General features: G+C 29.1%; 1 protein-coding gene across 1 annotated transcript in view; it reads right to left on the minus strand.

Moving 5' to 3' along the window:
• LOC129967035 (uncharacterized) overlaps nucleotides 1–26,174 on the minus strand; it is a 208,942-nt gene that overhangs the window by 73,661 nt on the left and 109,107 nt on the right. The window contains exons 4-5 of the mRNA XM_056081671.1: nucleotides 16,378–16,548; nucleotides 14,595–14,729 (exon numbers count right to left, since the gene is read on the minus strand). Coding sequence (XP_055937646.1) covers nucleotides 14,595–14,729; nucleotides 16,378–16,548 — 306 coding nt within the window. The remainder of the gene's footprint in view (nucleotides 1–14,594; nucleotides 14,730–16,377; nucleotides 16,549–26,174) is intronic.

The raw sequence follows: 26,174 nt of genomic DNA on the forward strand, positions 1-26,174 counted from the left end.
GTTATGATAAAACTACCTACACAAACCATTTAACAAATAGCTATATATGTTTTTAAATAGTGTTCTGATGTAAATCTACATTCAGCAAATAAATAATCAACAAATGATATTGAAGAAATATTTAATGTGCATTACATATGAGCAAAATACACTGCACGTTAAATGATATCAAAATGGAATGCATATTTTTAAGTTATGCATTCTTTATCTTAAATAATATCAAAATAGAATATAATAATTTTAAGTTGTAAATTCTTTATTTTAAATAATGTCAGAATTGAATGTATAGTTTTAGGTTATGTACTATTTTAGAATATTCCTGGGAAAAAAGAAAACTTTATGGAAACTATCAACTTAGCCTGACAACTAAACTCAACCTCACTAATTCCTCCTCTAATTTTACTTTGCTCCTCACTGAAAGTCTTATTATTTTTCTTCATATGTTATACATCATTTTGGACTAAACAAGAATTTATCTTCCCTCTGTTTTCCTTTATCGTGTTCTCTACTTTGCATTGTTCCTCACTGAAAGCAGTATTATTATTTTTCTTCATTTGTTATGCATCGTTTTGGACTAAACAAGAATTTATCTTCCCTCTGTTTTCCTTTATCGTGTTCTCTACTTTGCATTGTTCCTCACTGAAAGCAGTATTATTATTTTTCTTCATATGTTATACATCGTTTTGGACTAAACAAGAATTTATCTTCCCTCTGTTTTCCTTTATCGTGTTCTCTACTTTGCATTGTTCCTCACTGAAAGCAGCATTATTATTTTTCTTCATTTGTTATGCATCGTTTTGGACTAAACAAGAATTTATCTTGCCTTTATTTTCCTTTATCTTGTTCTTTACTTTGTATTTCTCCTCACAGAAAACAGTATTATAATTTTTCTTCATTTGTTATACATCGTGCTTGACTAGACAGAAACTTATCTTGCTTCTATTTTTCTTTATCTCTTTTTTCCAACTTATCTTTCTCTAACTTCTTTGCATGTTTCTTCTTTTTATTTACTTTATTTTTTTTTAATTTCCTTATTATTTAACTTAAAATTATTTCTTCAATTAACTATATTATTTTTCAAAATTATCTATTATCATTTGCTGCATCTGTATTTCTACTTCTTATTTTGCTTATGTATTTACTTTATTTATTAATTTTTTATATTTTTTGCGTTATTTATTACCGATTTTTTTTCTATTTATCTTTTGCTCTGTTTATATTTTATACATCTAATTTATTAATTTATTTATGTTCATTATACTTCAAAATTATATATTGTTTCCTTATACGGATTAATGGTTATATATGCCTTTACATTGTGGGGTATGTATTGAAGCGACCAATCATCTCCCTCCAAAAGGGTCAGACCAAGTTGGTTTTTCTTAAAAGAATTCATCGGCAGAAATGCTATTGCAGCTACATCGATAATTACTTTACTGAAAATATAGTGTCTGAAAAATATTATTAATCAAATGTCCAATCTAAGAATATCCACTAATTGTATTTTTTACTTGTTAAAGGCACTCAAAATGAAGATAAAGTAACGCAATGCCCCAAAAAACAGAAATGTGTCACGTCATTACCAAAGTTACACAAACAATGCATAATTTACATTTGCAACACAGCAATCATTCATTTTTACATATTTTAGTATTGACAGTCGCATGTCAAAAATGAATAAAACTATCACAAATTCTAAGAGAGCAAGGAAAATAAATGGACTTTTGTCATAAATTATATTTTATTATGATTGTTTGAGTAACTGAAAAATAATTACATATTTCTGAAACACGGAAGTTTGGAATTACTCTTAAGAACGAATAGTATATATTTAGATGCAAAATGAGGAGAAATATTTGAACCTATTGTGGAAGCGTTTTATGGAAAATTTTGACACATCCAATAAATCATAATGTTTATATCTATTCAGCAGTTTGTTTAATATTTCATGTATCTCAAATTTCAGATCATATATTGTATTATTAATGATATTTTCTTATATTCATTTATTAAATCTTTGGTATTTTTTTCATTTCATTTTTCAAGAAAAGTCGTGCAAAGTGTTTTCTTTCAATCTAAAGAGCAAACATGAAGCATTCTTACTAAAACAAAAAAGCTTTCATTTTTTGAATTTAAAGCTAATTTTTATTATGTTAAAGATAAATCAAATATATAAATAATATATTATTTCGTTTGTCACTTATTTTATGTTTCCATTGCGACGGCCATATTAACTATCCGTCATAGCTGTTTTCTCTTTATTTTGAATTATGAATATCTGTATTATATCTGAATTCCACTTTTTATTTGAGATGTATTATATTGAAAACTTCTCGGTAACTCAGAGACTTGGTAAAAAGCAACGGTAACATAACGAAAAAATCCCCTTGTCTCCGAAAAAAGAAACAACGGACGTCCTAGTATGCCCACTGTAGATAATGTGTTAAAAAAGAAGATTTGATATTTTCTGTATTAAATATTGTGCTTTCTTAAAAAGATGTTATCATTGCTTAAATCATTGCACGTTTATTGCTCAGTTCAATTTCATTTTAGAATCCAATAAAATATTTACGATAAAAGTTTATGATATCACATTCAATTTATTATAAAGTATACGCATAAACATTAATAACTGCTGTAGTTCATAAAGCATTGTTAGCACATTTAAAAAAAATGTTAATATTAGATTTTCTTTTTATGACAAAAGGGCCTATACTGACTAATAGCGACAATTTAAAAGCATTAAAGTTAGGTTACAGCATTTCTGATATTATAATTATTTTATTTATTAATATTATTTAATAAAAATAAATTGCATTATATGCTGAGAAATATAAATATTTATTTATAATAAAATTGTATAATAATATAAATATGGATTAACTTTTTAAACAAAACTAAAAAAAATTTAATTAATTTTACATAGAAAATGTGTAATTTTCTGTGATTTGCCTTAACGGGCGTTATGTTGTAAAGCAGCAATAATAAAAAAAATCTAAAAATTGACTAATCAAGCTTGTGAAGCTAGGAAATTCTTCAATAATTCATTTTTTCCTTATAAAATCAAATGATATTTTTAATTGTTTGATATGCAAATTTCATGTTGGTTTTATGACTTGAAAATTATGGGAGACGCCTAAGGGCTTACAACATTTCCATCTTCTTTCTTGGAAACAATTTATCAAAACTTCTTATATGTAAACTAAATTTAAAATTTCGATAATGTTCATTGTGTTTCTGTATACGAATAGCAAATAACGAATATGAAAACTGATTCCTAAGTTTCTGTAACCGAATAGATTTAAAAGTTTTGCTAGAAAGTAAATATTAGCGAATATTGTAAAGTTCAAAGATAATTTTAAAATTATATTCGTTTTATCAAATTTAAAAGAAACTACGTTTTATAGTAATTTTATTATATTGAAGCTGAATTAGATAATTCCTTATTCACTATTTATAAATAAAAAAAGCCATATATTTATTTCTAATCAACTAACATATTAGATATTCTTAGATCAGAAATAAAAATTATTAGAGAAGAAAATAAGATGCCGCAAATAAGGCAATCTATTAAAAAGTTTCTTACGATTCTCCCCCTATAGCTAATTTTTTTGCTGAATGTCTACGAGACATGCCATTTTGTTGCAATCAACAATCTCCTATTAAATAGGAATGCAGAGGAAAAAGGGAATGCCGGGAAATATGAGGTCTTAGATCTTGATTAGGTGAGGTGGGCTGTTTCTTTTGCTCTCACCCCCTTAGCAATCTATTCTTCTCATCACATTTAGGCTTACCTTAATCACTGTCTGGGGAATAGGGAATAGAGTAAAAATTGTAGCGAGGCACATATTCACAAAGGTGGCATTAAAAATACATTACGGATTTCTGTGCGAAATTCGATACAAGGTGGTAAAACAGTAAAATAACATTTCAGTACATTAATTATAAGTGAATTTAATACATATTATTTAATTTTCAATTTGTTAATAAAATATGAATTTAGTTTTCTTAATTACCTTAACGTTTAAGTGTGATCAACCATTGCTAGAAGCCAAGTATGGCATGAGAATCAAGTTTCTTTTTCAAACTTCAAGTCAGGGGTGGAAAAAATTGGGTTCTAATAGGTTCAATGTGCCAGGTTCGTATGTAATGAAAATCTTTTAGAATTTTATATCAGACCCTCTGGACCCGAAGCTAGGAAAAGATTATTAAGTAGGTAGGGCATATATATATATATATATTAATGTTCCCTTTTGAAAATTGTTAAGATTTATTTTGGAAGGTGACCAAATAATGAAAAAGAAAACCTGTCATTACAACACTGTTGCCGGATTTCCTACCACCATTTCTCATCATAGGAAAGGTATTTGATTTTAGAGGGGGATTAGAGCACACTTAAACCGTGTATAGGGTATATCTTCAGAGGAATAAAATTTTGAAAGAATTATATGCCCACTGGGCCATGGCGTTCTAAAAAATTATAAGAATATTTATTAATGTAAGTATAAATAACTTCCATATAAGGTAGTAAATTCTTTGTACTTTGTATGAATTCTCATTATAAGAAATATATAATGCAGGAACTTCTTTCCTGTAAAATGTAACAAAGTAAATTAATACAATGTAAGGTAATATTTTTCAGTCATGGAGTCGATTCATGTATACATGACTTTTGAAAAAAGTGAATTTTAAACATGACTTTTGAAAAATTTGACTTTTATACATGACTTTTGCTACTCCAGTCTCTTTTTGAATTATATTATTTATTTCACGGATCGGAGAAGGATTTGAACTTACGAGACATCCAAGACAATATTTTGCAGCATTTTGGAGAGAATGTCGGTTTACACTTATTATATGAGTGGGAAATCATTGAAATTGATAATATTTATAGACTTATAAAACAATCGTATTTTTTTCAAATATTGGCATAACAATAAGTGAACATTGTTGGACTTCAATTCTTGCCGAATCGCTGAAATTTCTGCATCAAAGTTGAATTATTTTGAAATTTTTTAATTGCGTTTTTATTTTATTTTATTGTTTTTCTACATTTAGATTTTGATTATCAACAAAAATATGAAAAAGTGATCAGAGAGAAGAAAAAAGAAGAGAAACCTCAAATGATTTTAGAATTATTATAATAATATATCATCTACTGTACTTTATTAACAGATAAAGGGATTCAATCATTAATTAACAAACAATTACGAATTATTATTAGGAACAAGTTATTTGCATAAAAATATTTTTACAATCTGAAATATTTCTACCATGCACAGTTAGTTTCATGGTAAGGTATATAACTTCCCAAGTATCTCTGAAGGATGAGAAAGGATGTCCAGATCAACGATTCCGAGTCTTGACGATTAACGATTAACTTGGCAAAGTTGATAATAAAAATACAAGTCCCTGAATACTCAAACATTTTGACAATATCTCCATTAGTTTTGGTCTTTGTTTTAGAGTATGCGAAGCCCTATCCCGGGAACTATACAAGCAGATGCGCAAGCAAGTGAGTAGTCAAATCTTGAGAAGAAGTATTTGAGTGAACTCTCTCTTATAAGTGAGGATCTCCAGCTTATTCCTCTTAACATTTCCGCTCTTCTGGTTTTTTTGATAACGCTTTGTTACTAGTGTGTCACTAATTTCTGCAAGCGTTATTTTGTGCACTGGCTTCATTTTGTTTACTATTTTCCACATTTTCGTGTAGAATGAAGCATCGTTTCATTTTATTGAGCCTGTTGGACTTTTCCACTTAATTCCAATTTAAGGATTTTTACGTAACAATATACGTACTTACTTAAAATGTGCTGATATAATTCTGTTTATAATCTAATACATGTATAATTATTGACAATATTCTGGAAAAATTATTAGTTTTTCAACTCGTCTATCTTCATTTTTAATATTTGGAAATACAATGTCAAATGTCAATTTAAAAATGTCGTTCTTCGAACTGAAATGCTTCTTCTAAAATATAAATTAACACCAGTTGGAAAAGTACATTAAAAATATTTTAAAATATCAAAGAAAGTGTCACATTTTTATCATTCAAATCTTAGCTAATTGAACTTGTCAGAAAAGTTTATGCAGAAATAAATTGGAAGTATTCTAATTTATTCCGAATCAGAATTTACTCCGAAGAAAGAAAGAATTATGTTCATAATTAGCAAAACCTGCCAAATGTTATTTTGTTGAAACTAATAATATATGTCGACTGAAATTAAATCTAGATTGCATTTTCCTGCTCAAAGTTCCGCTTTTTAAGAAATATTTTGAGAAGAATTCTTTCATTTACTGATCTTACTCCTGATACATTCTGTGTCAAAACCCATTTAATTATTAATTTAATCTATTTGTAACTCACTTTCAAAATTTTTAAATTTTACGATCGAACTCAAAATTTTTCTTTATATTCTTTGCAATATTGTATTTTCTTAGTTTCAAATTAAATTCTTTAGTGATATTCGAGAGAACATTTTAAGTTTCTCCAACTGTATTTCAAATCAATTTTTCGCTTTATTCAGTGGACGTATTACCGTTGACTAAGATGGAAAAAAATCCGTTTTAAAAATGACAATCTTACTATGAAAAGGGAGAATCATACTCAGCTCTGAAAAATTTAAGAAAATAAAATTTTGCTCTAAGAGAGCTTTTTAATATTAAAAATGATAACAGTATGAGAATATATTATTCTTCTGTATTTAAAAAAGATCACAACATACTGTCAATAGCGCACTTGACTAATAGTCATGATTAAATTCTAACAGCTGTGATAGGGACTGATAACAAATTTAAGTATAAATCTCTTCAAATTCTAATTAAAAAACTTAAATAAACAGCATAATTGTCCCCAGTTGTTGAATGTGAACATATTTTTTAATATGTAAAAAGGTAAAGATATTCTATACATATTACATTATGAATATTGTTACATATTGAAGGCCGGAAAAGCCTGGTTGGTAAGGCGTCTGATTCGTATCCCTTGGGTTGCAAGTCGTCCGAACCTCGACGGCCGAAGACTCCCCGCGTGTGTGGTGGCTGGCGCACATATAAATCTGTCGTGGTCACAAAGTCCTCCATGTCGAGAGTAATGCCACTGGGGGTACTGCATCAGGGGTGATCGTTCTTTGATTCAGGTTTAAGTCGCGATCTATGGTTGAGTGAGTGTCATGCTTGAATGAAGTCTGCCCCGTGAAAAGGGTCGTGAAGTGTGTAGTGGAAAAATCGTATTCTTGGCTCCAGTTGGAGCCACTAAATCAAGAGACGCATCCTTTCGGCTTAAGGCGCTAGCTTGTCCATGGCAAGAGCCATAAAAAACAACAGCAACAGATATTCTTCGTTTATGTAAATTATTATAAGCCACTTTTATTATTCTCAATCCTATTGTCTTGCACTTAGAATGCATAGCTTACCGAAACGTGGTTTACATATTGCAAATATAGATCTGGCTGACGTAAGCAGAGAACATGGGATTAAAAACTGAAAGGATTGCCTGTATCGAGAGCATTTTATCAGCGAAATAAGAAAAGGAAAATGTTGTGTCAAACAAAATGCACAATGCTTATTTAAAAGAATGAAAATTCACAATTGCAAATTTACTATCGCAGCTGTACCTTTGAGTAATTATATGAAGCATGTATCGTTTTGCGGTAGCAATCTTTGAAATCACATTTTGCTCTCAAAACGTAGCTTTGGATACTGGTATGTACTTGCCATTATTGTATTTGCCATGTTACATAAGACTTGTCATTCCTGCAGTTTGATTGCTGTATTAATGTGAAATTGCTTCCCATTGAATTTGCGTTAGACATTTAATCTGTTTATATATTTTTCTTTGCTTAAATCCATAACGTCCTCAGTTTTTGCCGTTATAATCAAATATTTTATTATAAAAATACCTAAATTCCATGCTTACACTCAAAATTTCGTAAAACCTTTTGGAACATCCTGTATTTATATAATTTGGCAACAGGATCATTAAAAAAATTATTAGAACATATATTTTTGTGATTGGATTATTCTCTATGTACATTTTTTTTAATTAACTATGCCTAACTGGTATTTATAAGAAAAAAATTGACGAAAATATGTGTTAAATGAATCTTATTAAGAAACTCTGAGAAATATGACAATATCTATTATGAACATTTTTATTAACTCTTTGAAGCACATAAACACAAATTTTATGATTTGTTAAAAATTAGGCAATTAATTTACATGCTTAGGGTCGAAGGGAAGAGAAAATACCTTTAAAAAATTTATAGTGGACTGCACCACGAGGAGGGGGGTTCACTGGAGTACCACCGCAGACCTACGATTTATTCTTCTTATGAATAATTAATACTTTTTAATTTTTTTTGTAACATAATTATTTATTATTTATTTATGCAAATGCTAAAACATACAATATTATCAATGAAAACTACTTATACAATCTTACAACATGAAATAAAATATAAAAGAAAAATAAACAACTTTAATAATAAGTAATCTTCAAATAAAGCTAACAACGGCAAGTTATTTACGTGGAATTTAGACTTTAAATACAATCAACAATAAATTCAAGGTATGCAAAAACATAATATTTAAATTAACCATTTAAAAATTAAGAAAATTATACTATATTAGAAAATATATTTAACATCCCCATAGTATCGTTACTTGCTAATATAAGAAGAAAGCAACTGAAAAGTGTACATTTCAACAATCCCATTCGTATAACCCTTACTCAAATGTAACACATGGCAAACCCTCCATAAATTATCAGCCACTTGACTTAAGAGAGTCAGGGGAAGGAAAACAGATCTGTTTCGCTAACGCATTTCAAGTGGTAGAGATTCTCATGCCGTAGGTGCGCGGTGGTTATGTCTCTGAAACCACCTAAAAAGATGTAAAGTATGAAGAACTTATCTTTCGCGATTTGATTTGAAAAAAATGAGTATGTTGTAGACAACTTTCATACAACAAATTTATGCTTGCATTTTGAATTTGTTTGTTCTTTGCTTGTTGAAAAAAAATGTAAGTTGAAAGTACTGAGAAAAAGCATTAAAATTGACCATTTTTTGTAAGAGGGATATTAACTAGTCTGCTGACAGGTTAATTATTAAAGTTAGAATATTATTTTAGAGTCTTTGGTTTCGATCAGAAACCATCGTGCATTTAGAAATAATTTTTAGAAAGTGGTGGTTTCACTGTAATACAACCGCGCGTCAAAGGGTTTAAAAGTTAATTATTTATTATATTCTTTGACTATAATGGGTATATATAAACCGGGTATATCCACTTTTACAGGGAGTATGTAAAAATAGCCATTTTACAGGAAATTTAAAATTTTAATCATGCCAAAGTCGGGGTGGGAAAAGTTAAATATAAGTTCAATACAAGCTGAAGTATTCTACTTTAGTTCATTGATTAATGTTTGAAATTCAAAGGAAAAATAAATAAATGCAAAAAATAATATTGATTTAATTGTTTTGATTTGATATATATTCAGTGTTAAAAAAATTAGCTAATACTTCTATATTCATTTCATAAAGATGTAAATGATAAACTAAAATTGTATTGTAATTGTTTTAAAGATTTTTTGAAAATAGCTGGCCAAAATTAAAAAAAAAAAAAAAATATTTAATATATTTTCTTCTATTTTATTTAAGCTATCACAACTCTTTGCTGAAAAAGAAATATATTGAAAATTTACTTATTATTACAAATTTAAATTTCATTTGCTGTAAACTTTTTTTGTTATAAATGCAATTAAATAAACATATTTAAGGTTAAATTAATTTTTCTATATGATTAAATTATTTAAAATTTTTAAAAAATATATATATTTTAAGAAACGTTTCATGTAATTAAAAATTTCTTCTGTCATTTTCGGTTGAAAAATAAAATGTTTTAGAAATCTTTTTCATGTTTTTAAATTACGAGAATCAAAATCTATTAATTTTTCTGAATAGAATACCTCAAAAGCAGCATTTTATTTCTAATAAGATATTATATATTTTTCTAATATTTCTAATATTTGCGTTGTGTTTTTATGTGCATGTTTTTCATTTTATGCATTCGTATTATATATTATAACGTATGTCAACAACTGTTATAAATTTTATAAAATGTATTACTTTAAAAAATGCTGTTTATTTTGAATTGAGAAAGTTTATTTAGCTAATGGACGACTTCATCATATAAAAATATTTTTTTTCCTTTCTAATTTTCAATTCCTTACGGATAATTTTTTATCACATACTCAAAAGTATGTTTTAGGAAAACGGTCTTGTTAAAGTCGGCGAATAACTATCAAAAAGTGCAAATAAGGATGTTAAATACAGAGCAAATTTGCATAAGGAATTTCTTACAAACACCTTCAATTGTACCGCAATATCTGGATATCCCCTTTAGGGACACATTTGTGCGAAAAGCAAATAGTCAATAAGTCAAAAAACAAGTCCGTCGGAGAGATTCTCTGAGAACTAGTAAGTGAAATAACATAAACAGGAGTTCGAATAACGTACTAGAAAATGAAAGAATAAAAAAAAAGAATAGAAGATGTCTTCTTCAGATTTGGAATAACAAGAGCGAGCCATATTTACTTTTCGAAGATTTCAACTCCCCGAATGACATGAAAAAAAATTCCATATGAGAGAAAAGTAAATACGTCTTCAGATTGGAATATGCAAAAGCAACGATTTACTCTGCCGCCAAGAAAATCCTTTGAAAATACCGACGTATGTTTTCGATAATTTTACTCTGTTGCTATTCGAGGATAAAGAAGATTGTGGAAGGAAAAGAATAAAAATAGTTTGTTTGATTCAAAGATAGTATTTCCGATTACTGACCCGGATGCAAGGTTTAAGAGATCCTACATTTGATTATTGGAAGAAATATCGATATTTCACGATGCTTTATAACTGTAAAATAAAACTAAAAATATTAATGTTTCAGTAGGAGAAATGAATGAAATGAAAGTATTTGGAATTTTAAAAGTAAGTTAAATAAAGGCATAAAAGAATGGAAGATTATTTTTTTCAAAGAGCAAGAAGAATTATTTATGGAAAAATATTTAACAATGTTTAACTTTCATCCTTTCGCAATTTAAAGCATATTTTTACTTTTGTTAATGTGTATCCACTTTTGATTCATCAAAAAGAATTTGAAAAAGGATTTTTATCTTCAAACGGTGTGAATAATAACTATCCAATGCTTGAAAAAATATTTTTATTTAATTAAAAAATAAGAATTTTTTTAAAAAAAATTCTTTTATGATATATGTTGAAAGATTAAGGTACAAAAAGATTTTTTATTACATTTATAATTATTTATTTCTTCTGCCAAATTTTTTTTTCAAAATAACCTGATAGCATTGTTGCACGGAAACAAATTATTGCAGACTAAAGCGTTGCAGTAAAATATTACTTTTTAAGAAATCAGAAACAAGTAATAAGACGTAAGAAGAATTAATTGATTTATAGTAAAATTCCATTTTTATATGCATTATTCTACTTTCACAATAGGAGATATTTACAGATTTTTATTTTTTTGACAGGAAGGTCAAATTATATAATTACTTAGTAAATTCGTTGGCTGATCCTTAGATTTTGAATGTCAACAAGTACAATAAATAATTGCTGTAAGATGTGTGCGCGTTTCTCGATGAAATGATATCTAATTAAAAATCACCATATCATTCTTGAATTTGAAGTATACGAGGTACACGATAAGAACCAATCATAAAGGTGTGAAATAGCATAAATTTAGTATGAAAAGTTGGTATGCGCATATAAATGCTATGAGTTTAGCATTAGTTCTTAAATGAAAGATTTTTATCATACTAAATTGGTATTAGTTTAGTACTCTGAAATTGTTCATTTTCCTTTAACCAGTATAGGTTTCAAGAGTGATACCCTAATTCGTAAATTTGAAGCTAGAAAATATATTATCAAGTAAAATGTCTCAAACAATAACACATCAAAGAATTGCTTTCAAGATAGACCATGCAGAAAAATTAAGAGGGAACGTAAAGGACTAGGAAACAGGGCATATTTCTGTCACAGATTGTTATCAACATCAAAATATAAATGTCCTTTTCATTTGATCGGCTTATTACTAGTAATTCTTATACAAAAAATTTATTTAAATATCGTATTATATAACACTGAAGAATACTGTACTATCGTAAATAATGTTCAAATCTATACCAATAGGTGGGAATCACTGAAAAGTCTAGTGACAAAATCAATCGTGTTCAGTAAAATGGTTCGTATCTCATATAAATACATTCATGTCTATAAATTAAGGATAATTCTGAGTCACGCGGAAATAGAACAAATAGAACTCTAAAATACATATATCACCCATAAAATAACTACACACATCTTCAAAAATCATATGCAAATTTCAGGAAGACACCAGATGTCACCGGCAGTACGTCAGAATGACGAGAGTGTAAGAGAGTGATGCATAAGGAATACAGGCAAAAAAGTAAAATTGTTCGCAAGCGCTTTATAAGCCTTTCAGTGCAATAACCGTATAGTTATGACACAAAGGACGCATTTGGATGATTTTTTACGTGGTAGAATTATCGGAAATCTGGCATGTGAGCGCACCAAGCTGGAAATATCCGAGGAACTTGGAATCGCCCAGAGTGTCATCTCCAGGCTTTGGCAACTATTCCAAGATGATGGTAATGTGAGTAGACGTTACAACATTAGTCGCCCCCGAGTTACAGCGACGAATGAGGACAGGCATTTGGCAGTTACTGCCAAAAGAAACAGACAGAGCACAGCATCAGACCTGTCTCGTCAGCTCTCTTCAGCCACTGGCACGACAGTTTCAAGACAGACCGTGTACAGACGCTTAGGGCAGATTGGTCTATATTCTTGTAGGACTTTCATATGTCTTCCAGTTACTGTAACTCACTGTGGCCTATGGTTAGCCTGGAGTAGAGAGCATGCATTGTGGACACTACAACAGTGGACTTATGTGAGGTTTTCCGACGAGTCCAGGTTTAGCTTACAATCTGATTCTTGCCGGACTTGGATATGGAGAGCGCCACCAAGGTACTCGCTACCACCAAGAGAACATCATTGAACGACACCGTTACGGTGGTGCAGGATTGCTCGTTTGGGGAGGAATTATTCTGGGTTCCAGAACTGATCTGCATATTCAAATTGGAACCATGCCAAATCTATCGGGACGACATTTTCGAACAACATGTACATTTGTTTCGGGACACCATGGACACAGAATTCGTGTTTATGGATGACAACGCCCGTCCTCACCGTGCAAACATCATAAACGAAAGCCTTCGATCGGAGGATATCACCCGTATGGACTGGCCAGCATTCTCACCGGACTTGAATCCAGTAGAGCATGTGTGGGACATGCTTCGCCGACGACTTGCAGCCCGTCAACCACCTCCTACATGTCTACCGTAACTTCGGAGAACATTGCTTGATGAGTGGTGCAATATTTCCCAAGAACAGGTCGATAATTTGATACTCAGCATGCCTAGGCGTTGTACGGACCTTATTGCATTGTCTGGAAGACATAATATGCATTAACTATCATACCAATCATGTAATATTGGTTTTTGTAAATAGTTTTTTTATTTGCTCCAGGGAACGAAAAATTGCAATTTTTATTAAGGATATCAAACATATAGCATCTTTTTTGCTCTTTACCTTTTTGTTTAATAAATAGGCTTCAAAAATAAGTCACATTTGCTTTGCTTCTGCCTCTTTTTTTTCCCTGAACTTGCATTATCCTTAACTTATGGACGTGAGTGTGGATGGAAATTTACGCACTTACTAATATAGTTAATTCGGCTTTTCTAGTGAATATTACAGAAAAAAACAAACTAATCATTTCTTGATCCAGTTAAAAAAATATTATATACATAATTTTTATTCAGTAGTATTAAAACCATTCTTTATTTTGACCTCCAACACGCGCAATTTAAAATTTTGTCCCATTTTTATAAATCTGAGGCATTAAAATAGCATTTGCTTCTTTTATACAGATATTTTTTGGTACAATTAACAGTTATATGAAGTTTGCGATTACTTTTTTATTGAAGTTTCCACTCTACGAGCTTCCAGAAAGCTCTCGGCTGCTTTAATGAAGACTTGTAGAATGGGTCTATTTACTTCAAGATTGATGCTGTGTTTTTCTCTTTTCTTATTATTTCTATATGTGTTTTAAGCATCAACCAAGTTTTAAGATTTTCCAGTATTTCTGTGATTGCATTTTTCATTAACGGCTGTTAAAAAGTGCAGATTAATTTAATCAAGAAAAATAACGCAAATTTAGTGTAAAGTGCAGCATTTGTTTATATTCAACCATTTATATAGTTCTGCGTTTTATGGTTGAAAGCCTATAAAGATATTTCCATAGAAGAAAATTCAAAGTTTGAAAAGAAAAAAGAGTTTTTCAAAAATTTGCAAAAGAAAATAATGCAATATTTAGGTTCACTTAGTTACTATATGTCAGTTAATTTTGAATATATCAAATACATCCGAAAAATGTTGTACCTAGTCAGATTTGTTAAAAAATAATACATTCTTAACCTTCATAAAAACAATTACTCCTACCTGTTGTAGAACCAAACATGTGATACCAGAAAATGAAACAGCCGCCACTGTATTCAGATGGATAAACTGGAGAAAATAATCTTGCCGTATCATTCACATTTCTAGGTGCCGAAGCTTCCATGAAGAGATAAAAACCTGAAAAAATTATCAGATGAAAAAATCTCAAACTTTGATTGCAGCAGCAAATTAAAATTGAATTTATCCTATCTTTTCATGATTATTAAAGAAAACACAAATACAGCCTTGTTGCTCGTCGGAAATTAAAAATAACACATGAGGAAAAATAAGTTGAAAATATTACTAACTGATCATTGCAAGCTGCGGCTTCTCAAATAATAAGTGATACAATAATTCATCCTATACTCTTTTAGCATTTCTGATGTGATGTTTTAAAAGTTTACAGATATGCATGTCTTAAATTCTTTCAACATCTTTTAGTAACGGAAGAATAAAAACCTGAGGTTTGATGTAGCGCCAGAAAAAAAAAGAAAAAAAAAACAAGTATCGCGATACGCTCATATTCGCATCTTTTCAAAACTTCACTTTAAGCAACGCGCAGAAAAAATTGTGTGATGAGTTATTGTACTGCTTTGATGTCCTTCGCATTTCTGCGGGGGGGGGGGCATTGAACACTTATAATTATATTAAATTTAAACTTTTAACTCTATTTTTTTTTATTTCCGATGATCAATAAGGCTATACTTTGTCTTGTTTCCCTTATTAGACTTGCAGAGTCTTTCATCTTATTTTCATCCCGCTCCATTCTTAGTTTCGTGTGTTTTATTAATTTCAATGCCTTCAATTTTTAATAAGAGCAATATTTTAAAATTCTTTGCAAACAAAAATTAGCGTATATAAGTTATTTCATTTTTACTTTAAATTTAAAAAATCAAAGGATACTTCAAAAGTATCAAAGCATGAAACAAAATGAAAAAATGATGAATAATTACATGAATTAAGAAGATTCCTGAATTAATTCATGAATTAAGAAGCATATGAAATTCATAAGTAAGGTTGGTTTTTTATTTTAAACGAAAATATTATTTTATTAAGAATTGCGCACTGAAAAGGGTATTATACTTACTGCTATATGATACAGAGCAATGCAATCAATATATAGATTGTATTAAGGGTGTAAATATTAAAATATCATGTAACATTTGTAATAGAATATGGGTGCCAAAAACTTAAACTTGTTGACTACAAGGGACTCTTCGTCAATTATTTAAATAAAAGCAATTATAAAATATATGTAGTGCTGCATGCGTGTATTGCTCCAAGTTCTTCGAGTATTTTAACTTAGTATTCAATGTTGTTTGATATTTTCACCAGACTGCTATGAATGTTTTTGTCATGCTGCATGTGATTTGCATTTGGTTTTCCCTACACCTAAGTTGTTGCGCCATAGAAAATTTTCATGCCATTAAATCGGCGTTGAGCTGACAAACAACCTCATAGTAACAATACTTGCGATTCAGATTCTATCTTATTTTTTAAATAACCTTGTTTGCATGATCTTTTATATTATTTACCAAACGCTTCCTTCCATAATTTCAGGAACATTCTGTATAAATATATATTTTTAATTTCATGGTATTCCAAGAATTTAATTTATATTTAAAAGCTTCAAATATCTAAATTATTTTATCTGTGCATATCTGCCTTATTTTTTAACTGTATTGATCACAATTTCCTCAAATATATTCTAATTATTCTGTGCCTAACCGTTTAAAAAAACATCTTCGCAACTGTGGCATTTGCATTTGCATTAGATGAATCTTACCTCCTTTTCCTTCACCGAAAGTATGATCATAAGAAGGTCCAGTTCCGACATGACCCGATGGAGTAGCAAATTGATTCCGTTTCCAGTCGAAATCATGAGTTGGGTCATGCGACCAGCCACACAAATCAGGATCTTCGAAATCGCAGGACGTTTGAGGATCTGTTGTGGAAACTGCAATAAGAACAAAAAAAAATTCTCTATTACGCAAAATAAAATTTAATTTATATTTTTTAAAAAACGATAACAGCCAATATGTGTATATGTGTGTGTGCGTGTGTGCATTGCACAAATCGTATATGATTTCTGAGTGTTATGGTGTTAAAAAAGGTAAAGGCCTAAAAAGAAGGCCTGGCGGTTAATTTCTTTTACAGTCTAAATTAAATTTATAAAATGTCGACAGACCATTATAATATTAATAAACAAGTTATCATTCAAAAATGGATATAGCTATTGATAATACAATTAATGAAGTCATTTATATATTATGAAAAGTTCATCCTTTAAATGTTTCATACTTTTAATACGTTTAAACATATTCAAAATATTCATCTTTCGCTCATATTTTTCAATAAGCTTACCATATATGAATAGGCACGGAAAAGATTTTGAATATTCTTTATTTTGTGTTATTTTATAATTTTAATGCTGCTGAAAACTAATAGAACAGCAAATTAAAATCCGAGCATGATTTAGATAAAATTAATTAATAATTATGAAAATATTCTTCATTCTTCTCGGCTGCCATTGTTTCATATTATGTAATAACAAAAAAAAAAATGTTGATTGGACGTCAGAATAGATTGCCGCCATTTTTGTGCAATTTTTGTCTCTTATATGGCGTTACAGGACAATAGAAAATAAAGATAATTATACTGAAATAGCATCATGAGTTTAAGTTTCAAAGTCCAGCGGGAAATATTCTTCATAAAATTATCTCTTGTATTCTCTAATAAAAGTAATATATCCTTCCCCTTCTCCTAAATTTCAGACTTCATGCAAGGCAGATAATTCCAAAAGTGTTCAGATTTTATTTTCAGAGTCTTGCAAATGAGAGTTGTGCACTTCTTAGTACAGTAAAGAAAACTAGTACTTGAGTATTTATTTGAAGGTTTTGGTTGAGTCGAAATTAATTTTTGGCTTTACTCTATCTTTTCTACTGCGTTAGCATGCGATCTTCGACGATTAATCGTAAGCATGTTGTTAATACACAAAAGCCAGATAGCAGAATATGTATTTTGGACTACTTTTTCTCGACCGAATAAATCCAAAATTTAATATGAAACTATAATTGCAGTTACCAGAAATTACGAAATGTGTGCATGATTTTTTATTGTAATGAAAAAATTCAGCTAATTTATATAAAAAAAATTTCACTATAAAAAGAACATAACTCTGTACTGTAAAGTTATTTTTAAAAGTGGGTTATTCACTGCAGTGATACCGAACGTGTTATTCATTTGATGCTCAAGACGCTTTTTGATAGTTTTATATTATCAATGTGATTCTATGGGCCCAAATCTAAACATTAACTAATAAACACTCTCTGCAAGGTGGCCGAGTAATATATCCCTTGTTATGAAACCATAATACTACCATTTAATATTATCAGAAGAGAATTCAAATAGAATATAAAAAATTATTATACCCCTATTTCAATGTGGAAATATAAAAAAAGAAACTACAAATAACTGTTGACTATTGAATTCCATTTCAAACGAGGATAGCTAAGTAATATTGGATTTTTTGAACAATAACTAGAATTCCAGTGTTATTTTGGGAACAGTAATTTGATATTTGAATGTAAATCATCAGCAATACTTTTCGAAAACATTTTGATTAGAGAACAATTTTCTTTTATTGGAATTGTTTATATATCGGAAATTCTACAATGGTTGTTTTATTTTCTCAATAAAAACATGAGTTAAAGATGTACAGAGAAAAGAGAAATGAACAAAAACTTGTGAAAGTTCTTTCTCGGCGTCCCCTTAGTCATAAATAAATTAATACTTATGATTCTGAATAAGTAATATTTTAAGTTCCTTATTAATTTCTGCATCATCGGTACAACTAATTTCTTGAATAGCAAATAAATTTTATAATTTACTAATTAGTACAATGATGAAAGGGACTCAAATCACATAACATCAAAGTTGGAATAGGAATTATTGGTTCTCATACCATCAAAAATTTAATTTCATACAACGTTTTCTTATAACATCATGCCATTATTCATTCACAGCGTATTTTAAATTCAGTACAAATGAAAATCAATTATTTAGATTATGAAATTTCATTGAAAAGTTCCAATATTTTGTAATGTAAGCATTTTTCAAATACAAATTTTGTTTTGGGTGCGAGTATGTAAATACATTATTTTTTTTTATTTTTGTGAAAAATATTTTTATTTTCGTTTCTTATTATTTTTATAAATACTATGCATTTTTTAAAGTCCTTAGAATATCATTCTTTATTTTGTAACTGGAATATTTAATAAAACAACGGATTTCGATATCTTATTATATAATTGTTTAAAATAATATGATATGGAAATGTTGTGTCTAATAATTATTCTTCGCTTCTAAATTAATATTTTAAAACAATTAAAAACAAATTTTTGTGTTAAATAGATTCCCCGTTATATTTGTTATGTATTATGAAGTCGCTGTATTTATCAAATGGCATTAAAAATTTAACTTGTATTTCGAATTTGTTTCGCCTCTTTAAAATCAATTTTATTTCACTTTAATCATTTTCATTTCTCAAATATAAAAATGAATAAATAAATGATCTCTTTTTACTTTGTCATTTTATTTTTTAAAACAGAATCAAAATATATTGAATAATTCAAAACTGACTCTCTGTATTTATTTTTCTACTTCAAAAAAAGCTCCAGACGTATGGAATAATTCAAAATTTCATGACTGTATGACACTTTTATTAGAAAAAAAAATTTCAAAAACTTCTAGACGCATATATCAGACAGATTTCTCATCAATCCCAGCACAGCCTCATATTTCATAGAAACAATATAAAATCGCGTTATTTCAACAAAGACATTAAATAAGAAATGAAAAAGTCTTTTATATTTTAGAGGAAAGAAATAATTAGAAACTATAACTCCGGGCTACACTTTCCTAGACAACAATATTTTAAACTTTCACGAAGCAATTGCTAAACAAAAAAAAAATTATTTACCGATACTAACAATTTGCAGTAATTTAGCGATGCCGATTTTTTTTATCGGTATTATTTTCGTTCAAGGAATGCTTTTTGAATAAATAACGCCTCTGCAGTTTAATGAAAAGGTTACAGGGCTTAAAATTTGTACAAGCGTTTGTTTTTCTCAGGAGAGTAATGGTCCCAATTTACTCGGAATGATAGCAATTTCAAAGGCGTGTTTCCTTGTTTCACGAAATTTTGAAAAGATAAAAAAAACTGGGATAGATTAAACGTAATTTCAGAAACATTCACGACTTGGAGTAAATTGGCACATAATAAAAATGTAATGGTGAATGGTTAGAAATATTAAGTTAAATTTAATGCACTGACTGTGCAAATATCTCCGTTTATGCAATTCACGTATTAAGTACTAAGTACTAGTAACTACTTAGCTAGAAAAAGAATTTTAACTAATCCTTTGAAAAACTTTAATGTACTAAAACACTAAAGCTTCAAGTAGTTCTGCATTGGATTCTGTAAAACGGAATAAATAAAGTTAAGTAAAAAAGTCCAAAATGCATTAAACAGAGTGTTGTTAATCCATGTAGATTCTTCGAATCCTATAAGAATTTATGCTCCATTACTATTGTTTAAAGTGTAATGGGGAAGTATTTTAGAAATATTGTGAAAAATTCAGTATATCCAAAAATATTACGCAATTAATTAAAAAAAATATATTAGTGTTAGAAGATAAGTTCTAAAGACCATATTGGTAAAGAGAGCATAATGGAATTTCGAATGCATGGTGCATTATTTTAAGATGCACTAAATAATGATATGAGAAACAGCAAACAACTTTCTCAGGGACGGTCACAGTGACAAAATATATTAACTTGCAAAAAGCAGTAGCTAAATTAATTCTTTGAAAAAAAATTATGTACTAAAGAACTAAAGCTTCAAGCGGTTCTGCAAATTTTCTCGTGCCGTCGAAAAGTCGAATTCTGCACTAAACAGAGCGTTATTAATCCCTGTGGATCATCAACTTGATAGGTTCTTCAAATCTTATAAGAATTTATGGTCCATTATTATTATTTCAAGTGTAATAGAAAAGTATTTCAGAAAGATCGTGAAAAGTTCAGGACATCCAAAAATATCAAGTAATTATTTAAAGTAAGTAATTATCAGTATAAGAAGACAATTCTTAAAGACCATATGGTTCAAGGAAGTATAATAACACTTCGGATGCTAATAACATGACAAAAAGTAATCTGCTTTTCCAGTATCGGACACAGTAATAAAATATCTAAACTTGTAAAAGGCAGTAGCTAAACTAATTCTTTGAAGAAAAAAAATTAATGTACTAAAGTACTAAAGCTTCAAGTAGTGCTGCATTGGATTCTGCAAATTTTCTCGCGTTAGGAGAAAGGAATAAAGAAGAATTAGGGAAGAAAAATTGAATACTGAACTAAACAGAGCGTCGTTAATCCGTGTAGATTCTTTAAATCCTATAAGAATTTATGAGAATAGTCCATTATTATTGTTAAAGTGTAATCGGCTTCAAAAAATATCATTTCAAAAAACACATCAATACAAAAAGATAAGTTTTAAATACCATATGGGTCAAGGAAGCATAATGAAATTTCGGATTCTAATCTTTTAAGGTACACAAAACAATGACATGAGAAACAACAATCATTTTTTTCCAGTTATGGTCGCAGTAACAAAATATATAAGCCTGCAAAACGCAGTAGCTACTTTTAATTTAATGCACTGAAACTTTCGCAGTTCCAAAACTGTAAATGATGCTTAAAAGGTAGTTGCAGCATCGAAAAAGTCAGGTTTGATGAATTAAAAATCAAAGCAACCAATAAACACTATGGAGTAATGGTAAAAAAATAATCACATTTTATTGTCTTTCACAAATGTTTCATGGGTTAGCCTTAAAAATGATTATATGACGAGAGTCACATCCAAATTTTTCATTGTAACTGCAAGCATCCCGTCACTGTTTTTCATCTCTTTCTTAATCGAATACAGTAAAATAGTGGCATATAAAATATATCATAAAATACTTAAAGTTTAGAAGCTCTTAAACTTCCAAATAGTCTTTAAAAATTAACCATGTTTTTTCACATCATAAAATCCTTAATCTTTACCAATAGCACTGATTTTTTTCTCTTGCAATCTTTTAGATAAATCTTCGAATTTCTTGTTAATAGAATTAATATAAAAGCAGGTAGGAAACTGCAGTTAATATGTTTTAAAACATGGCTTTTTTCACATTCAAAGGCAATGTGTCTCACTATCAAATACAATACAAGATTTCATCGAAATTATTAAGCACGGTATAACGAAAGTTAGAAACTCAGTATGAAGAATCTAAATGTGATTAATCTGTTTAACCTCTAAATCTGAAGTTTATGAAGCCTTAGATGCAAAATTATTTAGAAATACATCCGAAAGAAAAGTAATAAAAACGAAATAGATTAAACATGTATGAAGATAATATAAAATTGAATATCTGAAAAAAAGCTTGGTAAAAGTGTGTATGTCTCTTTGTCAAAATTCTTTCATAAATTAACTAAACTTCAACATTGTAGATAAATATTGCATTTTGTCATAAAGTGGCATTATGTTGCTAACATTTCCATTTATAACTTTAAAATTTTGTACCTTCCAATGGGTGTTGTTTTTGATATACGTAATTCTGTTATAACAGCTTATGGATAGTTTAGAAAAATATTTATAAGCGTTTTAAAATTTCTATATGTCATATTATTATTAAGACACAGTATGTTATTGCAGAACTTGATTTTAAACGAAAAAAAAACTTTTAAATGAAAATTCTTTATTGATGTAGAAACGTACGCATGAAAAAAAATTCTCTTTAAATCAATTTTTAACTATATATTTGTTTTAAGAAACAATATGTTTATAAACAAAATATTTTAAAATTTTGAAATTCTGTGACATTTATATTGTATATCTTCGAGTAATTCCCAGAAATGTCTCGGCAATAACATTAGAGAAATTTCTTATCAATATAATACAGTGACACAATATTTCTTAGTAACGATTTAAAATTCTCAGCAGTTTAACAGCAATAAATAACGAAGAAAAATATATTTCTTCTCTTAGATTAAGAAAGTAATTGGAAGCTATATCTCCAAACTTAGCCTAAGACATTTTAAGCATTCATAAAACAACTGGTGAATAAAAAAAACCCTTGCTTATGCTAATAATTTATAGTAATTTAACGATCACTAGTTTCTTTTATCAGTTTCATTTTTATTCGAGGAATGCTTGCTTGTTAAATATATAATGGCAAGGTTACGATATATACGTATATGTATATATGAATGAATTGAATTTGCTCAAGAGTTTAGTTTTTTTCATGAGAGTAATAGCACCACATTTATTCGGGAGAACAGTAGTTTCAAAGGAACATTTTCAGCAAGATTTGAAAAGAAAAAGAAGGAAAAAAAAAAGAATCGATTAGGAACAATCTTGGGAAACCTTCAGGATTTGCTGCAAATTAGATTTTTAAAAAATATAATGTGAATGGTTTGAAATTCTAAGTTAAATTTAAGTCATTTTATACGTAAATAAGTCGTTTTATTCATTCCACGTATTGCCGGTGTTAATTGATAATAAGTATTAATTAGAAATAGAATTTTCTCTAATCCTTTAGAAAAATCAATGCCCTTGTTTTATGAAAAACTACTATTTATTTTCTTTTATATATTCAACAATGCAATTTGAGAAAAGAATAAGAAAAGGACAAAAAAATGTTAGTGATTTTAGTGCGTTGCGTCATAATATTATTATTTCTATTGAAAGTTATCAAATTTTCAGAGTTTCTATCTACTCAAAAAGTCTCTAATTGGTACATTTTTCTTACTACCTTTCTGTTGCTAATAAAATAAAGCTAACAAAACAATTTCCTTACATTATTCTAATAATATTTCAGCGCTTTATTTTAATTTTTGAAAACAAATTAAAAATAAACTATAGAAATAAATTTACTGATATCATAAATTGAATGTAATATTTTAATAAAAAATATTTGACAAGTAGTGATATAAAATCCTTGATTCTTTTTATAACTCTTAGTTTAATCTAAAATTTCATTACAAGGAATTATTAATTGTTAATAGACAGTCAGTGAATATTAATTTGGCTGTACATATTATATAAAGTATTCAACTGAAGCTGTTCATTATTATATTTTTCTCAGATATATAACTCAGGGAAAATATTGATTGAAAGACTTGAGGAAAATATTTTCTCTCAAGTCTACTAAGTCGTTTCTATTGACCAGTCAAACACCAGAGGACAAATCTCAGGGAAAATAATATTTATTTATTACAAATAGCCATAAGATTGGCTATGACGCCATTAGATCTCTAGCCTTCCAAAATTTCTGAACTTTACAGTTTAATAACGCAAGTGCAGAGCACGAGTCAAGATGAGTAGCATCAAATATTTGATGTTGTCTGCACAGAGGACATAAGAGAGAGTCACAAAGCCCAAGTCAATGCAATTATGCGGGTAAACAGTCATGGCCTTTAGTAAGACGGAAAAAAGCCACAGATGCACTTCTAGAAAAATCTGGGATCAACTATGTATTCTCAAGCAGTGAGGCCTATGGCTTACAGGCAGAATCACACAGTGCTCACTTCTTTATCCTGGTGGAGTATCTTCTTATTATTAGAAGTTTGACTGAATGAAATGAGAGGCTTTTCAAAGGTCTCTGGAGAACTCTTGCACCCGTTTTGGCCAAAAAGTTTGCAGCCTCATTCCCAGGAATCTCTCAGTGAACTGGGATTAGTAGCTGAGAAAATAATATTCGACATTCGAAAATGAGCAATCTTGAAACATTTAAAACAAACAGAAAATTGTTTCCATCAGTATTAAAAATAAAGTTTCTCATATATGTTCTTTGTTCTAAAAATCGAACCGCACGTCCTAGTAACTATCAAGTTGTAAAAGACACGGCGCGAAACAGTTTTGTGCAATTGAATTCAAATTCCAAAGATTTTTGTGGCTGGATACAACTGAAGAAAAGCAAATTTTTTTTTTAATTTTCAGTGCCTTAAGGCATTATTGGTGCTGTATATAAAAAAATACCTAATAACTCCATATTTATTGGTGAGAGTATAACAAATCCATACATGCAGTGTATGTATGTGGTTATGTAAATCTTCAGAAATTATTTATTGTCTATTCATTCATTGGAATGAGTCGTAGACGATATTTTATTACTTTCCTTTGGTGGGAAAGGTGGAAACGAACTATAGATTCTCTAAAAGAATTATTCATTTTAGCCATGGAAATATTAGCCATTCAAACATTACCCATGCTTTCTTGTGCCATATTTTGGAACATGATTGTTCCGTTTTTCTAATTAAAGTGGCTCCAAACTTTTTAGGCATTTGGACTTCTTTCACATTCTATTTTACTAATTTATTATTAGTTGATACATCTTGAATGGTGCACAACATAGCTTTGTGCCAAAAAACACAAATTCAAACTCTTTTCATGCCAAAAAGTGCCTAACAACTCCATAACTATTGAGGAGAATACAACAGCATTATACATCGCTGTATATGGTTATGTAAATTTTCAGAAATAATTTATTGTCTATTTATTTCATTAGATGAGTCGTAGACGATATTTTATTGCTTTCTTTTGGTGGGAAAAATGAAAACTAATTATAGATTCTCTAAAAGAGCGATTCCTATTATACTGAAATTAACAACACTTTGAGGCTCATTTTCAGAAAAATTGAACCAAGAGAGGACAGTTAGTAAACAGGTAAATAATTCTTAAAAGTTCCCTTTGTATATCGTGCCAGAATATTTTCTTGTTGTTTTTTTTACAAGAAAGTATAGGTGTTGGTAATGTGTGCCATTGCTCTAAAGAATATTGCATATTGAAAAAAGGAGGTCTTAATATATCTCTTTGCTTATAACATATTATCTTGAAACAAACTAGTTATCTGAAATGCTGTATAAGCTTCAAGAGAAAAAAATCTAATAAAAACAATATTGCAAGAGTAGTTTCAACAATAATCAAGTTTATAATCAATAATAAATGACGAAACTGTAAAGATGCTTTTTTCGTTTTACCCTTTTCCATCAGATTTTTGCGCCCTCAATCCCTACTGACCCCCAGAGCTTAAATATGAATGAAACCATCGTAAATATCCTGGATCTTTGCTCCCTTGCGTCATCTTTAAACGCACTCGTAAAAAATCAAGATTTTTTATGACCCAGAACATTTTTTATCGCAATTTCGAAGCAAAGCAAGGAAAACGATTTTTTTTATGTCATAACTTCAGTGTATAAAGGATTCTCAGCCATAACAATGAGAAAGAAGAGCAAATGTGATTGAATTATGCAACAAGTTAATCCATAAAAGTAAAAATACCGATATATCCAAGTATTTCTCGCAGTCTTTTATCCAGGATAAGTTACGCTTGCCGTTCGTCAATTCACAAAGGAAATCTAAAAATTGCATTAAATCCAAATGTTAATTTTTTTAATTAAGCAGGTCCCCCAGGATCGTAAGCAGCATCAGGTACAACATAGATATGCTTATCTAAAAATGTTTTGTATAATGTGATTATTGCTCTC

Source organism: Argiope bruennichi, chromosome 4 (assembly GCF_947563725.1).
Source record: "Argiope bruennichi chromosome 4, qqArgBrue1.1, whole genome shotgun sequence".
Classification (NCBI taxonomy): Eukaryota; Metazoa; Arthropoda; class Arachnida; order Araneae; family Araneidae; genus Argiope; species Argiope bruennichi.